Genomic DNA, 22,858 nt, shown 5'->3' with positions numbered 1-22,858 from the left:
GGTATTTTAGGCCAATAAAACAATTGTTTGGAGAGCACATGTCAATGTCAAGATGGAAAAATGCTGTATAATATTTGTGTGCCTTAGTTTGTTGAAAAAAAATCAGTTCTGGTATTGAAAGTAGATAAGGTGTCTAATTTGTTGACTTTCTCTGTATATTATCCATTACTTTACAAATAATCTAGAAATTAATTTTCTTGAGCTTTCTTATCACATTACTGATGTGGATTTATGTATTACCTATTCAATTCTAGGCTTCCATTATTTGTTCTTTAATTAAAGTCATAATGACAGAAGTTGAAGCTTTAATTTATCTGGCCCCTTGATAGGGAAATTGTTTCAGTTTTGTACAGAAACAGAGTATTGAGCATCTGCTAAATGATGAAGACTTAAAATACATTGAGAGAAAAAAGAGGAAATTGTAGAGGGATAATAAGTGTCAGTGAAAGACCCTAGTGACTGAGTGTAGTTATGTTTTGTTTTATCAAAATAAAATGCCTTTTTTTTGTTCACCTGGCAGAATACCATATGGTAGATTTCCATTACTGTAAAGCTGAATGCTTTTTTTTAATCACCTTGTTCCTTAAAGACTATGTGCAATGAGAACTTGACTTATAAGCAGCTTATGAAAGTGTATTTGAAGCATTTAAACAAGAAAGGCAAGAGGCATAATTTGCCATGATAATGTGGAGGCAGCCATCTGGTGGCATAGTTCCTGAAGTGGCATAATGCCCTTCCCTAACCATTGAATTTGTTAGAGAGAGTTCTGGTCACCTAATGCAACAATTTATCACTTGCAGATTCTATTCTGCTTTAGTCAACAGAGGGGAAAAAAGAGAACTACTTATTTGCATAATTACAAGCAACCGAGATCTGACATTTGACTAAATTACTTTCATAAGAAAAAAAGTAAAAGCTGTTAAATCTAGTGTAGAAAATGGGATGCTTATGATTTTGTCATGCTTAGTTTTTTACCTGCAGTATTGCATACTCAGTCAAGCTTGTGCTAAATTCAGGCTATGCATTATTTTGCTGACAGAACACTTAGGTTTACATTTTCATATGTTAACATAAGCTGTAGACACTCTGAAAAGCAAAGCTAGTTGGCTGAAGATGACATTCCAATGTTAACTCTTCCTGGTTTGCTTTGATAAGGTGCCAAAAACCTTAATAAGGCTCATTTGAAACTTGAGAAATCTAGAACAGCTATACAAGAGAATGTCTTTTTTTAAAAATAACATTAAAATATGCCACTACTGTGTATGTTAAATATTAAGATGTCAGTGTTGTTTGTAAGTACTTAAAAAAATTCCATCATTTACTGAAAGAGCACAGTGCATTAAGAGTTTGCATTGTGTCCTGATGAGCAGCACAGCAGGGCTTTGCAAGACAAAAGGGAACTGATATTTCAAGCTGAAGCTTGTTGGAGACCTATCTTGTGGGGTTTTGGATGTACAATATACATTTGAAGCTGCAATTTTATGTAATGGAGTAAGCATTAAAACTTGTTTATGAAAAACTCTGATTTGAAATCAAATTTCAGAATTAGTTCAGAATTATTGCAGACGTGTGCAAGGCTTTGGTTTTGGTGGGCCTAAAGCAGATCATAACGCACGGACCCCCTTAGACTTGAAAAACTTTTCAGTTGGAAGGTCTTACTAGTCTCCACTGGTGCTGCTCAACTTGATTTTTCAACCAGAATATCATGACTGTGGCGATGATTCTGCACAGCCTGAAGCATCCCCTAGGTTTGCAGTATTTCTTGCAGCAGTGGAAAAAATGGGATGGGGTTGGTCAAACTTAGTGTGTTGTCATTCCTTGAAAAAACTTTCCCCTCTCTAATATACATGCCACTTCTAGAATGGCTTTTCTTAGCAAAGCAAGCACAAGTTCTCACCCAGTAGATAAGGAGTTATTTTATTTACTTTGCAGCTTATGTTCCCTCTGTTACAGTCTGGCTATCTCCCTTATCATCTGTCTCCTCAGAGATGAAACCAGTACGTCTTACATGGACCTAATTCCAGAATGATGCTATATCTGAGACAAACACAGTTGTCTGCTCCTGCTCTTTCTTTCTAGTTGGTCTGTGGTAGGGGCTCCCTGTGGAGAGAAGTGTAGAGGAAGGGAAAGATGGGAACAGCATTCCTGCTACTTCACATCCACCAAAGGGAGGCATGCAGGCAGGAAAGGAGGATTGCTATAGCTGCCCAGATATATAAGTTATTTCAGACTCCTTCCATTGCCTTTATCCATTGTGGCAGGTCAACTAATTTAGTTCCCCACCCCCTTTTTTTTTATGTTGAAAGTATGGCTGAAAGAAACCATTTTAAATTACAGTTGTGTGGCTTGATTGAGATGGGGTCAAATTAAATGGGCCCTTACTGCCTTGAGTAAGAATGTATGTGAAAATAACTCAAGGAATTTATTTGTGTTTCCTTACAGGTGGTATTAAGTGTCCTGTTTGCAGCTTTGTGTATGGTACGAAATGGGAGTTCAACAGACATCTTAAAAACAAGCATGGAATGAAGCTAGTGGAGCATGATGGGGAAACCAAGTGGGAGGTAAAGCAAAGTTGCCATGGCTTTGGCCCTAATATTTTAAAACATCCTTGGAAGAAAAGTAAGGATAAGAATAAGAAGTATTCAAAAGTTTGCCCTTGACTTTATATAAGATCAGGAGGTCATGTGATCTTATATAAATTTTGAATGCATACATTGCTATGACTTAAAATGACTACTTTAATATCTTTAATACCTGGTACATTTAACAACCTTTTAAGTGCCTATTTCTGCATTGTTAGGGCTCTATTCATAGAGCCATAGAATGGTTTGGGTTGGAAGGGACCTTAGAGATCATCCAAGCCCCCTGTGTGGGCAGGGACATCTCCCACTAGACCAGGTAGCTCAAAGCCCCATCCAACCTGGCCTTGAACACATCCAGGGAGGGGGAGGATGGAATTTTTAGCAAAAAAATGTAAAATCAAAAAATGTACTGCATTTTATTGCTTGCCAAATATTCACTGATGCTAACTGCAAGATGTGAAAAGCTTAAAATTTACATTGAATTAAAGAAAATAACTTATCTTGGTCCAGAAAAGGTGGAGCTTTTTTAATCTAGAAAACTGAATGTGTAAATTGAGCAGCTAAAGAAATGGGACTGTTATGAAGAGCAAATGTATAATTTCTTGTTTCCAGCTTCAAACCAACGTATATAGGAAATCACAGTATCACTAAGATCAGACCTTAAAAAATTTAAGTTAGATCTAAGAAGGCAGAATTAGAAAAAAACGACACAACAACAACCTAAGATTTCTTGGTTTGGTGTGGGGTAGGGAAGCTACCCTTTCAAGCTTGTCTCTCCTGTCATATGCACACCAATTGTTTGTGCTAAAGTGAAAACTGTTGCTCTTCCAGAGCAGAGCTGATAGTAGATGCAGAAGCCAGGGGAAACCACAGCACTACCTAGACACTTTTATTTAAAACATTACAGTTGGCAAGCTGAGTCTTTTCTACTGCCTGAGTAGGCTACTGTTGATGTCTAGTGAGCGGAAAAAGCCAGAAGTCAACTGCATTTGGCTGACCTCCACAGTTTATGACCTGTTCTGCTGAATTTCAGGCAATCTAAACCCTATTATAAATCTCATGCCTGATTTGGATGAGCCGTCCTGCAGTTCTTGGTTAACAGTTTTTGAGTATCCACAGATAAAATCCTAAGTCCCTGAAAAATAGTTCCATGTGGACAGTTATTTAAAGAAGAGGACAAGCATTTTAGAATGTAGTCCTTCAAAGTCTTATACCCACATACATTTCACAAACCATTCTCTGTACACTCCCAGTAGATCCCAAACCTGAAAAATAAGAGGATGTCCAGGATGCAAGCATGTCTCTGCTGCCAGAATGACTGTAAATGAAGAAGTCCCATCAGAGCAGGAATTCATATGGACAGCTTGTCTTGAAAAAATATAGTTATGGAAAGGGTAATTTTTTCTAAAACAAGAAGTGATTTCCAAACTTCAGAAGCATTTTACTAGCTCTCCAAGGACATGCATTATAAACCAACACAGCCCAGAAGGTCTTTACTAGACCCTGATACAGTAGAAGTCCATTGTTAGTTCTAAAATAACTGCAACAAAAAATGAAGTAAAAATAATTTAGAATTATTACAACAACTTTTGAATTAGAATCTAGAAGAAAACTATGGGATGGTATCCCTACTGCCTTTCCTCTTAAATTATGTTTCACCCAGTATTTGTATAACTCTTCTTTCAGTATTTCTTGTCCAGATCTCATTCTTTTAAACTCAGATATTTCATTATTCTCTAAATTGCTAGAATGAGAGTGAGATTATTCATGCATTTCCTGGGTTTTGTTTTCAAGTTAACTGCTGAAGTTTCTGAAGAAGCATCCACTCAGTATCTCCACATCACAGAGGCTGAAGAAGATGTTCAAGGCACTCAAGCTGCTGTAGCTGCGTTACAGAACCTTAGATATACTTCTGAGAACGGTAAGTGACTTTTTTTTAGGTTGGAACACAAAATAAATCTTTTTTTAATAAATACAGAATCTCCTCTGCGGCTATTAGAGATGGTGAAAATTGATATTCATAACTTACTGCTGTAGGTTTATAGTTTTCTTTGAGGATAAAAAATAAGAAATGACCATTCTTTATGAATTTCTATATCCTGAAGTCACTAATACTTATGACAGTCTGTTTTGCCCTCTATTATTAGATGTGTGGAGTTTCCTGTCTGTGTTAAGTCAGCCAGACTGCAAAAGTGACACAGTGGGATAACTCGTTTGCCATATTCCCAAGACTGTACTAGCAACCTTAATTCTAATTATGCACAAAAAAATTAAGCTGTTCTGCATCAGGTTGAGGAAGAACGAGGGTGAGATTAGATAATGACTACTAAGTGGGAAATAACAAAAACTGGAAGAAAAGAAAAAAAATTCAGGTTTCTGAGTGTGTTACTTCATCAGAGACTAGAGAAGGTGTTTAGATATTTTGGTTTTATATATAATAAATAGATGCCTTTGTTATCAGAAGATAACATTCTACAATGGTTTACCATTGTCTTCTTTACATTTCATAATATAGATGCATTTCAAAAACTCCGATTTTTAATGGGATTTCCAGTCATATTGCAATTAAATTATATTACTGAAAATTTCTGTATATTATTTATTTTAGTGAGTGCAAATTCTAAACAAGTAAAAACCTCTTGAGAATTCTTCTTAAGGTTTTATTTATTTAAATTGAAACAATATGATTGTGAGATATGCTGTACGTAACAGTTTTGATTTTAAGCATGAGGCTGTAGTTTTCAGAGTAGAATTATTTACTTTTTAGTGCATCCAGCTTTTTATACTCTTTGAGCATATTCCCTCTAGGTATGAAAAACAAGTATCTTTTCTAAAGCCAGTTATATATATAAAAAAACCAAAACCTAAAGAAAGCAAACCTTTTTCAGTATTTAGAGAAACTTGTTTCTTACGTAGATCATAAAATATAACTGCTTGCTGCTTGAAATTAGATTATCTGATCTAGATCCCCACCACAGTGTCAACATCAGTTTGAAAGGGTTTGGAATTAAGAGATGAGCTTTATTCTATTTACTTTCTCTTTCCTAGTTCCAATAGAGATGACAGCAAATCTAAGGCAGCTTTAGCAGGACTCTGAGAGTTTCTTTCCCTTTCTGACATCTCTCTCATGCTGACACTGGACGTGTGGGAGTGGTGGGCCAGAGGAGGGGAGTTCATATTCCTGCATAACAAAAAGCATTTTCAAGTGTATGAATCTTGCCTTTCTTTTTGGCAAGGCTACACACAATAAGAGGATGTTTAAAAAAAAGGGGCTAACATGTTCTGATGCATGCCTGTAAAATGATAAGCATGAGCTCTCTCAATCAATGAAGTTTTCCCTTCAGCACGTTAGTGATAACAGTACTTCTAGGTTGAAGGGTATTGCGGATGGCCAGGCAGATGGTAAACACAGGTTTGTAATACACCAAATAGCTGTTGTGGCTATAGGTGTAGAGTTCAGAGTCTGATTAAGGTGAATGTCTGGCAAATACACATTTGGATTTGTAAAATCTTGCAGCTTCCTAATTTACACTTGCTGCTCTGAGTTGTGTCTGTTGTTTGTTTATTCAATGTATTCTTTTAGGTCTCTTTCAAAGAGGTTTAAAATGATCACTGTGGCTTCGCTTGCTGAGCTGAGCACCCCTCAGGCAAATTTGTTTTGTGAATACTGTCCTGCCATGGATCTGTTATCAAAGTGTGGTATTATTGAGTTATTTGAAATGTATACACAGCACTATGCATCAGGGTGAAGGCAGGAGGGGGAAGTGTGTCTGTGTCACTTAGATTTGCATCTCCTCGGAGCTGTTTTGCTGTGATCATCTTACGGTTTCTGTCTTTCTGATAAGGTGAAAGGCTTGATCCAACAGCTGTCAACATCCTGCAGCAAATAATTGAGCTGGGTTCAGAAACCCACGATGCCACTGCAGTTGCTTCTGTAGTTACCATGGCCCCTGGCACTGTGACAGTGCTGAAACAGGTAAGAGCTCTTTTCTTCTCAAAGAACACTATAATGATTTTTCGTATATATATTGTGAAATGAGTATCATTTTGCAAGGGCTATAGTTTGAATGACCGTGCAAGGCATTAATAAAATTTTTCCTAAACTTATTTTTTACTACAAGTTGTGTGTATGTGAGTTTATATGCCCACACAGATACATATTTATACATCTATATACACATGTTTATACAAATAAAAATGGATACGTTTTTGCATGTATATGAAATATGAGTGGAAAAATACATATCTATATGTACCTCTGTACACCTCTATATGTAGCTCTGTGTATGACAATACAGCCTTTTTCTAGCAGGTGTTTTCAGGCTTTTTGAAATAACATACCTGCATGGAGGGGGGGCACCCATTCTCACCTAAAAGAAGCAGGAGGTCCTTGACACAGCATTCATCTATCTACAGAAGAGTCTGAAGGGGTGTTGCTTGTGCACAACTGTGCATGCTCTGCTACCTAATGATGGGTGCAACACAAGTGATCTGCAGCTCTGAGAAGAATGTTGCAGGTGCTTCTTACAGCAGGTGTTTATGTGAGACAAAAGTCAGGGTGGTACCCCATATTTGAGATAAATAAAGGAAAATTCAGCTGAGTTGTAGTCGGTTGAGAAGAATTTTATTGTTGCCAGGGAAATTGTGCAACACCAGAAGATACATATCAATATCAAAAAGAGGGATGTATAAGATCAGTTGTTAATTTCAGGTTTTTGCACAAATTATCTTTCCAGAAGAACAGTGGATTCAGCTGATAACATAGTGACAAAATTTGTGGTTGGCAATATGGTTTGTTTTAAAATGAGACAAATCTTGCAAGATATTGGTGAAGGAACCTTAATATATGTATATTTTTTCTTGAAATTTGGAACTGCACAGTTTTTGCTAAAAATATTTGCAATGTACACTATTTCTAAAGCACTTTAGAAATTAAGAATGACAAGATGCACAAAACCAGCAAGAAAAGGAAACAATTTTCAAATTAAGATGGCTACAGAGTGCAAACATTAAGACTTTTGCTCAACATTTCTTCCTCGAAGGTGTTCCCTAGCTATTTTGCTGACATTTTGTGCTTCTCCCCACAGTGTTCTCCAAGCTCCACTTGTTCCTCCTGTATCATCATACCTCTCTGCTTATCCTTTTTCCCATTCTGTTCCTTGAGTCACTGGGGTCTCTGCACTCAACGTGGTTGAGAGGAGGGGAAGGACATGACAATAAGATAGAGTCACAGAATTCTACATCAGAAGTCTTAAATTTCCAAAGGGTTTAAATAACTCCTTTTATTTGAATAAACCAAAAATTGAATTATTCTGAGAGCTAGAATGACAGTTAAATATTTTTTTGTAGTGTTGTGGCTGTTGAATTAATGAGAATTTCATAGAAGTGGGAAGTCTCAAGCTTGTGAACGTGGATAATTTCTAAGCCTGCCGTCTTAAAGTCAGGGAGATAAAGCAGAATTTCAAGACAAAGCATTTAAGATTTTCCTTTGCAATACTTAACAGGTGCCTTGATTAGAAACCATCTTAAAAGTTTGAGGGTTTTTTGAAGAATACCAGATCCTAATTTGGAATCTAAATTGAGTTATTAAAGAGACTTTTTAATTCTCTTTGTGTACAAGTTTCAAAACAACTGTAACAGTAGTCTCTGCCAACATCCATGCTGTGCTTTACATACATTTAAGTGTTGAATTCAGCATCAGCCATTGATGTTTGTCTATGCTGTCTGTCAATATTACTGAAACTTGTTCTTCCCTTAAAAATACATCTTTTTTAGGTCCTTCTACTAAAAGCCTATGAAAAAAACCACATCACTGTGGAAGTAATAGCTGCCAAGGAGAAACTACTTTTTGATATTTGAGTGTTAAAGAATACATAATTTTAAAAAATACAATCATTCTTCCTCCTTCAAGTACTTAATCTGATTAATGCCTGATTCGTCTTAAAACCCATCATCTTCCTTGTCAGACCATGTGAATTTTCTATCAGCTTTTTGTAAGTAAATGCATCTATTCCCAATTAATTCTTTCCCTCACTTTTCCATCTATATCTCTAGCCTTTGAGCGAGGCATTGATCTCTTCTTTTTCCTTTGCCTTGTATATATCAATGGCTCTCACTGGTCTGATGTCGAACTTTTACAAGCTCCACTACTGTACCAAATACTGAATTCTCAGAGCACAGAATCTCTTTACTGCTTTCCTTAAGTTTGTTTTCTTCCCCCTTCTTTAGAGTTCTGTTCATATAAAATGCCCTTTTCCCCCTAACTTGAAGTCTCACAGAAGCAAAATCAGCCTCTCGAGCTGAGTGATCTTGTGCTACCTGTTTAGGCTGGATTTTACTAATGCATTACTTTGATGCTTAAAGCACTGTTCCTCTGACATGTTTCTTGAGTGTGTTGGAGTGCCTTTTCCTCTCCCTCTGGTAGCCTCACTGACTTGTGACTGTGCAGAACTGTGCAGATCTGTGATTTCCTGGGGAAGGATCATGTGGCTGTTTGCCTACTGACATCTGACTGATTGCTTGGTGACCTTTGGTGGGCTTCAGGGAAGTAGAGCAAGGACCAGTGGATGTCTGCAGATTATTATGATTATCATTATTATTATTTATTTATTATTTTTTTTCTCCTTTCATTTTTTCTTTTTTATTTTTTCTCTTAATTTTCTATATAAATCACTGTTTTATTGAAGTCTGTTTAATCTGTTATGCAGTTTTAGTTAGTTTGCAGTTCTTCCCACCAGAAGATTGCTTCAGAATTATGACCACACTGATTTTTAATTTGAGGGAAGGAAGTATTTAAATGCTATTAACTTGATTGTAATCCTCTCCTATTCAGAATTGTCATTTTTTCTTTTTTCTTGAATACTGAGTTGCTTTCTGTGGGATCTCACTCATTTGTACCTATGACTTTGTCAGGTTTTAATTATGCTGAGTTCCTAATTGTTAACCTTGAAGTGATCTGAAGTTATGTTCATATTTCACGTCCTAACTGGAAAATATATTCCACCATTTCTTCTGTGACCTTCAGCTTCTCTTGTGGATTGTGAGACAAAAAATTCATTCAGGGTGTCAGCAATATATCAGCATCATCTGTCACTGAATTTCTACTCTTGTTCTTTAATGGCCTCACCGAGTCCTTGCCTGGCAGCTTGGTTCCATTTTTTCCCTTAACATTTATTGCAGTTATTCTGATTTTTATGCTGTTCTGTTGGGTTTTTCTTTTTCTCTAAGGACATACATTGTCCATTTTTTTCATCAATTCTTACCTTCATCTCTTATTTTTTAGCTAGCCCTTGCAATATTTCAATATTTGCACCAAGAAATTTATTTAAAGTCCTAAATTATTATCATTTTTTTAAAGTATTTTTTCCTCTAAATATTACACTGTATTGTTGCTATCCTTGTCTCCTATTTCCTCCTTGGAACTTTCTCTCACAGATGCCCTCTTCCTTACTTTTCACCTATAAAAGTGCCATTTACACTTGATCCTTAAGGTTCTGTGCCAATCCAGATGTATCTGTCAGTAATGCTGCTTGCTTCACCCTTTAGCACTTTGGTGTGCAGCTTCTGTAGTGTTTCAGGTTAATGCAAGACTTTTGCCAGCAGAAGCAAATTTTGTCTTCATCCTTCAGTCCCTTTCAGCATATTGCAAGATGTCCAGTTAGCTAGACCTGGCTGGTATTGTTTTAAAATTGTCTGGTCACAAGACAGAAAGGATACCGTGTTTGGAGTGGTGTTCTGTTCAATTTTTGCTCTGTGTTGTATGTAGGTTTATTGCTTGTATCTGAAATCATGAGTAGGCATTATAATGGCAGTGAAATCAAGATCATATTGTTTGTTCTAAGCCCCCAGCTCCTGAACTGAGTGTTGATAAGAAAAAAAAATTACAGTTCTGACTTTGGAAACTATATTTTTTGTTGATAGGAGTGATTTTATAAAATATAGCGCTTTGACAACATAGCAGTAGCCAATCCTGGCCTGAATCAGGATTCAGCTTATGATTTAAGACTCAAAAAAAAAAAAAAAAAAAAAAGCAAAATTAGCCCTATTTAGCTTGGGTTATGACTGAGAAATAGGAATGATTGTTGACTCTGATGGAGTCATGTGTATGAAGCCTTTCAAAGGTTGTGTCTGAAATAGCTCATTCTTGCCTAAGAGACAGTATACTAACCTGTTATCAAGGTTAACCTTTTTCTGATATCTAATTTGGGAGAAATGCTGTTGTGTGTCAGCTGTGAAGATACAGAGCTGCTAGGGAATGTAATACACACCAAATGCCTGAGAGAAAAACATGTTTACAGTGTGAAGTTTTACTCACATGATCTGAGACTGGCAAAATCCATACTGAAGCTTTGATGACAGAGTGGCAGGAGAAGTGTATTCTTGTCAGTCTGAGTCCTTTTCAGTTACTAGTGCTGCAGTCTGGATCTCTTCCTGAGACAGAGTTTATGAAGATACTTCTTTATGGCATGGTATTGGAGTTGTTCTGCACTGCTAAAAAAGCAAAAAGAGTAAAAAGGTAGAGAAAAGGTGAAAGCAAAGAGTGGTAAGTTTGAAGAATTACTAGGAAAGAGGTGAATAAATGCTTAGGAAAGACAAGACTTTGCTTGTAATGGATGGTACACATAGAAAATAAATTGGGGAGCAGGCAGTTTCTTGGGAAAAGAGCACCTAGCAAGGGGGATGGACTGGAAATGTAAAACAAGTCACTTTATGTTCTGCAGATTTGTCTCTTGTGTCCTATTACAGATAGACTTTTTTGCCCTCATGCCTTAGGGAAGAGATTGGTTCATTTAGGTTTTTAGTTTCTTGTGCTAGCGGAGGCTGTTCTGTTCATTATTTATATAGGTGGACTATTTTCTTAGCTCATGTGCTAAATTTAAGGAATGGAGGATGAGCAGTCATGCCAGTATCAGAGCCACCCTTGATTTGTATATCTATAGGTCTGTGTTCAAAAACTTGTTTTTCACACAATGAGTCTTTAAGTGAACTAGAAGAGAGAGGGAGAAAATTCAACTATGAACTACTTGGATGTATAATTATTTCTTGCAGTTACCACATACATAAAGTAAGGATATTAATTGGTCCCAAAGAAGGAGTTTGTTCTATGTTAAACATTTGTTTCATTTAAATACTGAGTTTCTTGTGAAGAAACATTTCCCTCGGAAATGAGCACTCCTGTTATCCTATCTTCTGCAGAGGAGACTCTTGCAGTGTGCAGTGTCTGTAAGTTATTCTCTAGTGAGAGAAGATTCTGAGTGCATTTTCTTGGTTTCATAATATGAACATCCTTGAATACTTATTTCCTGAATCCCTCACTGCTGATCACCAGAGCATCAGAAGAGTTGCCACTTCTTGCTCTATGCCCTTCAGCTCTAGTTTTTGTTACAGTTGTTGCTCTTCCATTTCCAGTGCATCTTAGCAGGAATGTGTAATTGTGATAATATACTTTGTTTAATTAATTTATTTTTCATAAATGCAGTGTATTACTTGTGCTAAATCTCTTTGAAACAACAAAAAGTACAAACTATATATGGTTCTTTCTCCAAATTTGAGTTTTTCTGTGTGCCTCAAATTACTGAACTAGAACAATAGATTTTTGGATTCATAGTCTCATCCAGAGTTTTTGTTTGCCATGTCAACTCCCCATTCATTTTCTTAATTTCTAATTAGTCTGAAAAATACATCTGGATGAGCACTGCAAACAGACATTTTTATGCCACCTTACTTGTAGTGCATTTGCATGTAGGAGCTTAGTAAAAAATCCAGGGCTTCATTTGCCAGGTAGTACACAGACATTTGACTTGCATGATCTTTGTTTCAGGGTTGACATTTTTCAAAATTACATTGCCACCTTAGATAATCTTCCCCTGACCCAAGATTGCATCTCTCCTTGAAGTTTTTATATAGCTCTGCAGCTATCACTTCAAGCTCACTCTGAAGATGGCTACGAAGATTGCATTAATCATTAATTACTAAGATAATTATATCAATCTTTCTGCACTGTTCATCAGTATTCCATTTTCTTTTTAACCTAATGGGATGTAAGTATTTCCTGTTATTCAACCTAGAAAAGTGATGTGGGGCCTTGCATGCAGGTGATTAACTAAATGATGCTGCCTTGTTCTGCATGATAACTTTCATATGGTCTCTTATTTCAACCACTTAGCTAAGATGGTTGTCCAAGCCATTATTATTATATGCTACAGTTAATTCTTAGAGTCTTTTTTTCTGACATTCACAGATTGTGTCTTGTCCCTTTTGTATTCTTTCAGAAAAATTCAAGGATTACTTTTCTTTGTCCCTCTTGATGTCACCCTTTCTTACTCTCCTCGCTTGATGTTCCTTTTTTGCCACATCAAACAAAACCTTGTTTTCATTTCCAAAGCTTTTTACTCCTTTCTTACTTAATGTCCCGTTTCTCATTAGCTGTAAAGATTTTGACTCCTACCTTTGCCCATACCATGAAGATTTAATTGCTTATTACTTTTTTTTAAAACAATTTTCTTAATGCCTTCTTCCATATTGTGCTTAGTTATGTGGATTTTTAATGAGGAGCAATTTGTACCTCATTGTCCTCTCTCAATTACTCTTCAAAAATATGATGACAGTGATTATCTGTGGTTAGGCTATATTGGTATATTGACACTATTGCCTGTCACAATAAACTACCACTGTGTCATTTATGTTATTCTTCCCCACCTCCCTCTCTTGTTTTATACTCTTTGTATGTAGCACAACTGATACAATCCAGGTCCTGGACCAAAGCACTGCATGAATATTAACAATGAAGAGCAGTAATTAGCTACTGAATTCTTTCTCTTTTTCTCCCATTTAGAAATAAGAAACAGGACTGATGTTCTTATTACCTCTGTAGCTTGGAGTGTAGGGTTACCTCTATTTCTGAAAACCACTGAAAACCACAGTAACCTATTTTCAATCTAGACTTCCACATAATTTGCTATGAAGTGTAAGTATACCAGCTGTTTCACTAACTAAGCAGGTCTTTGTCAAGCTTCAGAAAACACTGAATTTCCATGCATTTCACCCTTTATTTTAGTTCTTTTCATTATTTTATTCCGTCATCCCTTCAGGCTCCAGTAAAATCCTACCATGGTAACAGTCACGTTCTTCAGAGTGGCAATGGTAGCAATGTACAGCAAGGGTTACACATCAGTGTGAGGCCCATCACAAGATTTTATAGTGTAACACATCTTCAAAAATAAATATCTAATAATATTAGCATGACTGGCATGTCAAAGGCTACTGCACATTGTACTTCAGCAGCACGCCTCGTATTTCAGTCTGGCTCTTATTTGTACCAACATGATGCTGGGTGCACTATTAATCTAGAAAATTTGCCAATATGTGGAGTTGTATATAGGTTGATTGTCAAGATTGCAGTTCTTTTAAGATATGGAGTGATTTGGTGCTTGACTTGATGGTACCTGCAAAGGACAGTTTTATTTGGGACAGATGGTCCTGTTTTTTCAGACTCTGTGGAGTTGTTCTCATCTGTGTAACATTTGGCTGAAACCTCACATCATGATTACTGTCCTCAGAGCTCTTGAAATGACAGCAATCTTGCCATACTTCCACCAGGAAATCTGGTGTTTGCAGTGGTTTGTCAGTCTCTCGGTCAAGATATATTCAACCAGCCCTTTGCTACAACTTCTGAAAAATCTACATTATCAGGATGAAGATGAGTTTCCCACCTTGCGTGTTTTATTTTATGCAAAGCAACTCTTCATATTCAAGTATCTTATTATTCTGAAACTACTGTGCACCAGATTGGTTTGTAGCTCATTATAGAGGTTTATATTACCAAATTACAGTGTTTGTGTGTCTGTGTGTTTTTTCACACATTATATATAAACTAGAACCGAGAGATCTAAAATGCTTATATCCACTTCTCCTTTTAATCCTTTCTGTAGATATTTTGTACATCATCTTACTGAGGTCTTTCAATATAAACAGAAGTATCTGTAACCTAGTGTAAGGTTTTGAAATCTGGCAAGATCTCTGTGATTAAGTTTTCTTCTTCATAGTAACCTGAAAGATATCATTCAATCTGAAATCAAGGGAGAGATTCTGTGAAGGGTGTTCAGCCCAGCAAGACCGTTTTAAACACTATGGATCTGCAACTCCTGCTGACTTCAAAGAAACCCGAAGTTATTCAGTATTTCTGAGGATGAGCTCTGGAATATGAAAATGACTTTAGCAGTTTACTGCAAATATTTTCTTTTTTCTTGTTTTCAGGGAAGAAGTGTGTTTTCCTCAATGGCTTGAATGAATTTCTCTCAAATTAAAGAAGACTTTCTTGCTTTGAGAGGAACAGATTCCTCTAAGAGATATTCATTTTGTGTGTCACATGTATTTGGATGGTCCTCAGATATGTAAATTAAGAACTTTTATAATTTACAAGTGTTAAGCTTCTTCTGAAGACATGAGGGCAGAGGTCCCACTGGATTTCTTGAGAGACACATTTAGCTAGTAAGAAATATTTATGCAGGTACTGAACTGATTTAATGTGCCAGCTGTGTGTGGTTTCAGCTTCTTGCTGGCATTCTTTAGCAAAAGATAAGCAGCCAGATGCTTTTCAGCTGGCTCTCAAACAGCAAAGAGGTCTTGGATGCTACTCTTCAAAAGATTTCAGATGCCAATAAAAAGAATTGAGTGTAGTGACTTCATTCATTCTGATGGCAGCTGTCCCACTGTTTCATCAATTTGAGGGATGTTAATTAACATTTTGAGATTATTCCCTGTGGAACAATCTAATAGGAACCAAGCAGAAGCATGTAAACATTGAACTGATTTGAAATGTAAATATCCAAAATAATGTGGTGATCTGTCAAACAAAAAGGATTACAGATAGCTGTCCAAAAAAGATACTGGAAGCTAGAAACACCAGAAATAAGGGCATTAGTCTTCTTTACCCTGTGTGACATGTGTAATAAAACTCCATCAACAAAGTCCAGTAGGGAGGTTAAATTAACTTTCTTTATTGGCCATTTTCATTTCAAAAGCATATAAAACTGAATAAATATTAGATTGCTGCTATTGAATTGAATCAGATTCTGGTTTAATTTCGTTTTCATGTCAACTGTGCTTTATTTATTTTGCTTTCTTCATTATTTATGTACACTCCACAAAACTATACCTAAAATTATTTCTAGGTTTTGATTTACAGTTCCCAAAGCAGGACTGGGCAAGATCCTTCTCAGAATGCAGTGCATTCTTACAGCTCTTAGCAAATGTGCTGGAATTGATCTGGCCTGAGGCAAGTTGTCAGAGGATTATGTGTGGGGCATTAACACAGAAGTTAGTGTGTACTGCATAGTTAGAGGGCTGCATTTTAGACACCCCTATTTATGTATTTCGGGTTCTTTAGCATCAAAGGCTGTAATTGTGAGCTGATTCATGACAAGCTGTTAGATTTTAATTATCTACACGTTTTTAAGTGCAGCTTCCTATCTGATTTTGCTAGTGATTAGACTTTTATCTGCCTATTATGATCTTCGTTAGTAGATCTTTCCTTTCACACAGGAGCTGGCACTGGAGCAGGTAGCCTCAGGAAGCAGGATAAGACAAGTTATGAAAAGGGAGTCCTGTTTATGCATTTATGGATTTTAGTAAGGCTTTTGCTACTGTCCCTCAGAGCATCCTTCTGGACAAGTTGTCCAACTGTGGGATGAGGGATTTTATGTTGTGCTGGGTGAAGAACTGGCTGAAGGACAAAGCTCAAAGTGTTGTAGTGAATGGGGCTACATCTGGCTGGCAGCTGGTCAGCAGTGGTGCTCCTCAGGCCTCAGTTCTAGGGTCATTCCTGTTCAATGTATTTATCAACTGTCTGGATGCATGAGTTGAATGCACCATTAGGATGTTTGCTAATGATACCAAACTGGGAGGTACTGTTGACCCTCCTGAAGGACAAGATGCTTATCTAGAGAGATCGAGATAGATTGAAGCATGGGGCAGTGATTAATGGAATTAACTTTAATAAGTCAAAATGATGAATTCTGCTTCTAGTATGAAGTAATGCTGGCCATAAGTACAGACTCGGGGAGGAGAGGCTGGAGAGCAGCCCTGCAGAAGGGATCTGGGGGTGCTGGTTGGCAGGAGGCTCAGTAGGAGCCAGCAGTGTGTCCTGGCAGCCAGGTGGAAAGGAGACTGAGGGGAGACTTTATCGCTTTCTACAACTACCTACAAGGAGGTTGTAGCAAGGTGGGGATTATTCTCTTCTCCCAAGTAGCAAGTGATAGAACAAGAGCATATGGCCTAAAGTTGTTCCAGGGGAGGATTAGATTGGATATTAGGGCAAACTTACTGAAAGGATTGTTAGGCAGTGGAACAGGCTGCCCAGAGAAGTGCTCAAGTCACCAACCCTGGATGTCTCTAAAAGATATGTAGATGTGGTGCTTAAGGACATGGTTTACTGGAGGACTTGGCAGTGCTTGGTTAACGGTTGAGCTTGAAGATCTTAAAGGTATTTTCCAACCAAAAAGATCCAATGATACTAAGAGGGCAAGCCTCATCCGGAGGTGCATCAAACGCAGCATAACTAGCTGGTCAAGGAGGGGATTATTCTGCTGGATTCAGCATTGGTATGGCCTTACCTGGCCACTGTGCCCTACAGTTCTGTGGCCCACAGTTTAAGAAGGTTGCTAAGGTACTTGAATGCATCCAGAGGAGGGCAACAAAGCTGGTGAAAGGGCTGGAGGGCACATCCTGTGAGAAGCAACTAAGGACTTTGGATTTGTCTAGCTTGGAGAAAAGGAGGCTGGAGGGCAACTTCATTGCTCTCATTCAGCTTCCTGAGGAGGGGAAGGGGAGAGGAGGGAGGACCAGTGATAGGATGTGTGGAAATGGTTCAAAGCTGTGCCAGGGGAGGTTTAGACTGGACATCAGGAAGCATTTCTTTACCCAGAGGGTGGTCAAACACTGGAACAGGCTTCCTAGAGAGGTGGTCAATGCCCAGGCTTGTCAGTGTTTAAAAGTTATTTGGACAATGCCCTTGGTAGAATGATTTAATTTTTGGTCAGCCCTGAAATGGTCAAGCAGTTGGACTAGATGATTGTTGAAGGTGCCTTCCAACTGAAATAATGTATTATATTCTAATTCACAAAAATCCTATTGATTTCAGTAGGATTGAAGGGTTTTTTAATTTATTTAAAAAAAAAAAAAAAAGAGAAGGGGCTTATGGCGAGGAACAGGGGAACAAAGTTAACAGTGCTGTTTCTTTTCATGTTGTAGTTCCTTGCTTTTTAACGAGACACTCAAACTTCCATTAGTAAAGGGTACTTTGGTGATGCCCATATTTTGTGACAAGCCAAATTAGTTTTTCTCTGGGCAGTTGCAAGTTTTACTGTGTCGAGAATCCAGCATCACCTGCTTTTGTAGGACGTTTAGCTTGAACGTCAGCAGGAGCTGTTTAAAGTAGCTTTCAGTTAAAACGTTCAGATATGCTTCGTAAAAGAAAACTTGGAGAGGACTTCAGCCCATTCCTGTAGTCTTATCCCTGTGATCTGAATTCATGCAACAAAGCCAGACTTGGTGCCAGCAGGTACAATTGTGCTGTTGCATTAAGGTCAATGACAAGATTCTCTTCAGAAGTTAAAACTTTCACCAGATAAAATCCAGATATATTTCATCAAGGTATCACAGGCGTACTGACTCTGGGACCTCTGAATGATTTAACACCTGAACATACTTGTTATAACAAGTTCAAGAAAAAGCTTTGTATAACCTGATGAATTGAGTGAAAGTTCAAAGTGATATAATGTCCTAAGGGATTGGTGCTTCTCTGAAATCTTTGTGATCTGGTAGATATTTTAAACACGGAATAAAAGAGTTAAAAAGACGACGTACAACATTGGGAATGGTTGCTTAGGGGGCAAAAAAAAAAAAAATTAGGAAAAAAAAACCCAACATGAGGAAAACAAACATACAGAACTTCTTTTTGTTCTTGCTGGTCTCTAAGGACTCAAGCACGTTTGGAAGCTTCACTGTAGTTCTTCTCATTCCCCTCTTAAGCAACTGGTCTCAATCATATTTTCTTGAACTTGATTGTTCTAATACTAAGGTTTACAAAACAGTGTCAGATTAATGAGACTTAGAAAAGAACTTTTGAATCAGTTTCTTTATAAGAAATAGCACCTTTCTAATTTGCATAATTCAGTTTCCATACTTTGTGGAATCTGCCATGTTTGTCCTATTCTTTTCAAAATGGCTTATGAGTTTATTGCAGCCAATAGCCCATCATCTAATACTCTGAGACACCAGGGCACACTGACATCCAGGACATTGATACCTATCAATCCTTTGTTCTCTTCTTATTACACTTCATATGGTATTGGAAATACCATGGGCTTTTGCTTTCCATCATGAGATGTGGGTGAGCCAGTGATTCTTTCTTCATTCCCTGTTCTTTGTGTAAGTGGAGATTTTATAGGTGCAGTTGAGGATATGAAAAAAGTGCCTGTTGTAGAGAATGTGACCTACAAATTCAATCAGCTGCTTTCTTACAGTGAGAAATAAACATGATTTGTCTCTGGAAGCTTACTTCATAAAACATTTGCTAAGCCTAAATGAAGGAGAAACAGGCCTTAGCAAAACCAACCCATTTTCTAAAAAGAGAAGGAAGAGAGGGTTTGATTAACTGTGTGTTGCATTTGCAGCTGGGTTGGCATTTTATGATCCAGCAAATAAAACATCTCTCTTCACTGAGCACAGGCAGTGGTATTGTACTGAAAACATCTAACAAATGCTTTTGCATATATCTTGCATGCCTAAAAATTGTTATTCCATTCTCTTCTGAAAAGTACATTATTTTGTAACTAACACTCGAGAGAATGCTTTTTCTCCACACAACTTTCTGATGTTTTCTGATGTGTTTTTGCTGGCCTGAACTACGTTGCATAGGCATTCTCTATGGATCTGGTAAAGAATTAAGATTTGGTCTTGAATTCTAGTAAGTACTGTGTTTTAGTAATTGACAGACAGCTGTTTGAACTCTTTGAAATTTGATACCAAATTTTGTTGTGTTTCTTCTAGACAAGAAGCAAAAAGTTCAATAAAAATTCTGTTATTTTCAGTTGTTTCTGTCACTATCCTTTCAATAATATAAAAATTGCTCCCTCACAAACAAGCAGGTCTCAGGGATCTCTTTTAGTAATATTTACATTTCAGTTTTCTAATGAAAGTCCTTTAGGGTTTGAAATTTTTGCTTCTATGAGCAATCTTTTGGAGAGGGGGGGAAAAGAAGAAGAGAGAAATGGGTGTATTAGATGTTATTTCATATGGTTTCCGATGGATTCTTATCTCAGTGCTACCAGAGGAACTGTTTGACTTCAGATTTATGTATGTAAGAGCAGTTTTTAATGAATGACTGCTTAGAGATAACACTGTCTCCAAAGACCTGTGTTCCTGGAACATTGCAGCTCTGTGCATATAACTGAGATGCTGTGTTCCTGCTTTCAGTATTCTGCCTAACTATACACCTATTGATCAAAAATGCTCCCAAAACTTTCTGTAAAACTGACATTTTCTTCCAAAACAATCAAATTACTAATTTTTGTTTTCCCATTAATGTCGGGTACTTCTTGGAAAGGTGAAATTTCTGTAAGCTCTTCTGTTTCTCCTCAGGTAAAAGAAGAGGAGCAATCAGCCAATCACACTTTGATGATTCAGAAGACACTGCAGCAGGCTTCTGTGGAGCTGTCTGAGCAGCATCACCTGGTACTCTCATCAGATGAAATGGAGGGAATTGAGACAGTGACTGTCTATACTCAGGGTGGAGAGGCTTCAGAGTTCATTGTTTACGTTCAGGAAGCTGTGCAGCCTGTAGAAGAACAAACTGTGGAACAATCAGTGCAGGAGCTCTAGAGAACAATGTTCAAAGGAGGTGGCTATTTGATTTGCTAAAGCCAAAAGTTTGGGGGTTTTTTCCTAGCCCAAAGCAAGCAAGCTGATGAATTTTCAGTTAATTTGAGAAGCCATAGTGTGTTACTAGATGGTGACCTGACTTGTTGGATTGTGTCAGTTGTACAAAAGCTCCTCAAACTTTTTTTTTCTAAAAAATATTCATGTTTTGAGGAAAAGTATTTTTTCCCTTCTTACAAGATCTCTCACTTGATTCCTGTAAACCCCCACAAATACTGTCTGTTCAAAAGAGTTATCCCACAATAATAAAACATCTATAAAGGTAGTTAGAACTTCCAGAAAAGTCCATACATCCCATTTTATATGTACTTAATATGTGCATTACTTGATTGGAAGCAAAGTTGTTTTTTCTTTAAAATAGAAGGGCCTCTTATTTCTGAGTGCGTGCTTAGAATGTTTGCTGAGTTGTGGATCTAACCCAAACAAAGGCTTAAAACTTTAAATAATAATAGAATTAAATAAATAATTATAGAATTAATCAAAATTAGAAACATACCACACTGGACTGTGGACTGTAGTTTGTCCTTGTAAGATGATCCTTTGAGTTTGGGAGGTATTTGAAGCCATATATGATAATTCTGGGTACCAGTAGGATGACTGTTACTTAGATAATTTAATAATGATCACTCTTTTCATCCCACTGGATAAATACCTGTCCAGAACCATATGATGAAACCAAATCTGTCAAATCAATGAAATACTATTTTTTTTAATTAAAAAAAAAAAAAATATTCAAATTATTTGTAAATGCTATTTAAAAAAGAGTGTTCATATGTTTTAAACAGACATGCTTGTAAATACGATTCTGTGAAAGAACTTGTACAAAAGAATTAAGTAAATATTGACAAGAATCTAGATACTCTTAATTATGCATGTATATAGTTCCAGATTTTTCTTCATGATTCTTGAATTGTTTTTGATTTAATATTTTTAAATTTGAGCTATAAAAGTTATTAATTAATAACAAAATTGTCGTGTTTTCTTCTAAGGCTCTAATTTCTTAAGTGTTGGCTTCCCTGTCACAGCTAAGTGAAAAATGCTATTTTGCATTGATTCTGACAAATTATTCCTCCAATTAGTAATCTCTAATCAAGAAAGTAGAATAATGAAGTCTAGGTGGACCTTTCTGTGTAATTGAACTTATTTGTGGGCATTCTGGGTAGTAAAGTGGAAAAAAGCTTTTGTCTAAGTTGATGGAATGGAATGAGTCTTCTAAGCAGTCTGCTGAGTTGTGTTGATACAAAAAAAAGATCCAAGTGCATATATTTAGTGCTAGCTTCTCCCTTAACTGCTGTGGTAGGGAATTTAAATTTGTTAATGGAAAAGAACTGAAAGTTGTTTGACTTTGGTGGTGGCTGTGTTTCCTCTGGCTTAGTCTTGAAAGTGCACAGGAAGCCACAGGGATGTCACATTTGTAGGATGGAGACCTTTTTGCCATTTGGTGTGACTGGCTGAAGCTGTTGATTTCTTCTGTGTTCAGTAACCTTGACCAGAGTGAGCCATGGAGTGATTAGTGTCATTTGCAATGTGTTAAAAACTGATCCACCAGATGTATCAACTTGATTAGTCCACATAAGAAACTTCCTTTTTTGTAATTACTGGTTAAAATGCTGTGTTGATTTGCAAGAATAATGCTTTCTACTATCTACAAGAGAAGAAAGTAGGCTCAAAAAGTTTTCTTAGTATTTGTTGAAATTGTCACAGCCCACTTGCTATTAAAACCACACTTGGAAGAGCACCATGATCTAATGTGGTAACACCTGGGTTCTTAACATAAAGCCATTCTGAATCTGTTCAACAATATATTGTATTATTATTTGACCAGGTTGGGGGAAAGGAACATAAAATTATTTTACCATGCATCACTGAAGAATTCTTAAGTGAATTATTTCCACCTGGACTCAGTACTATGAGAGGTGTGTCTGTATCTGGAGGAAGGGTTTTGATTTTGGTTTTTTTGTTAATTTTAATTCCAGATACCACAGCCATGCTGTAATGTCAGGCTTGACTTAAAATTGACAAGTTATATCATATTTTCCTACACTAAAGCATGAACATTTTTGTGAATTTTCTATACCTTGTTCTTTTAATTTTTCAAGATATTTTTCAATTCAGGTCTTTTCTTAATTTCAAAGGTGATTTCCCAACTCTGGTTGGAAATGCAATGGTTGGAAACATATGAGGTGTAAGTCAGGAAAGGCCTTCAGCTGTGTTGGATCCTACACATTGGTTTCTTGCCTCCATAATTAATACATTTTCTTCTTTCTAGAATATGCAGCATCTGTAAAGCCATGAGGAGATAAGTACTTCCTGTTTAATGTAAGCCATTGTACTTTGCA

General features: G+C 36.9%; 1 protein-coding gene across 4 annotated transcripts in view; it reads left to right on the top strand.

Moving 5' to 3' along the window:
• The window catches only part of ZFAT (zinc finger and AT-hook domain containing), a 133,858-nt gene extending 112,370 nt beyond the window's left edge, over positions 1–21,488 (top strand). For all 4 annotated transcript variants that reach the window (XM_051609739.1, XM_051609738.1, XM_051609736.1 and 1 more), the window contains exons 13-16: positions 2,443–2,561; positions 4,377–4,503; positions 6,428–6,558; positions 20,223–21,488. In XM_051609739.1, coding sequence (XP_051465699.1) covers positions 2,443–2,561; positions 4,377–4,503; positions 6,428–6,558; positions 20,223–20,462 — 617 coding nt within the window. In that variant the 3' untranslated portion in view covers positions 20,463–21,488. The remainder of the gene's footprint in view (positions 1–2,442; positions 2,562–4,376; positions 4,504–6,427; positions 6,559–20,222) is intronic.
• The last annotated feature ends 1,370 nt before the right edge of the window (positions 21,489–22,858 follow it).

The sequence above is a fragment of the Apus apus genome, chromosome 2, assembly GCF_020740795.1.
Source record: "Apus apus isolate bApuApu2 chromosome 2, bApuApu2.pri.cur, whole genome shotgun sequence".
NCBI classification, from domain to species: Eukaryota; Metazoa; Chordata; class Aves; order Apodiformes; family Apodidae; genus Apus; species Apus apus.
This window is presented reverse-complemented; position numbering and strand designations above follow the sequence as displayed.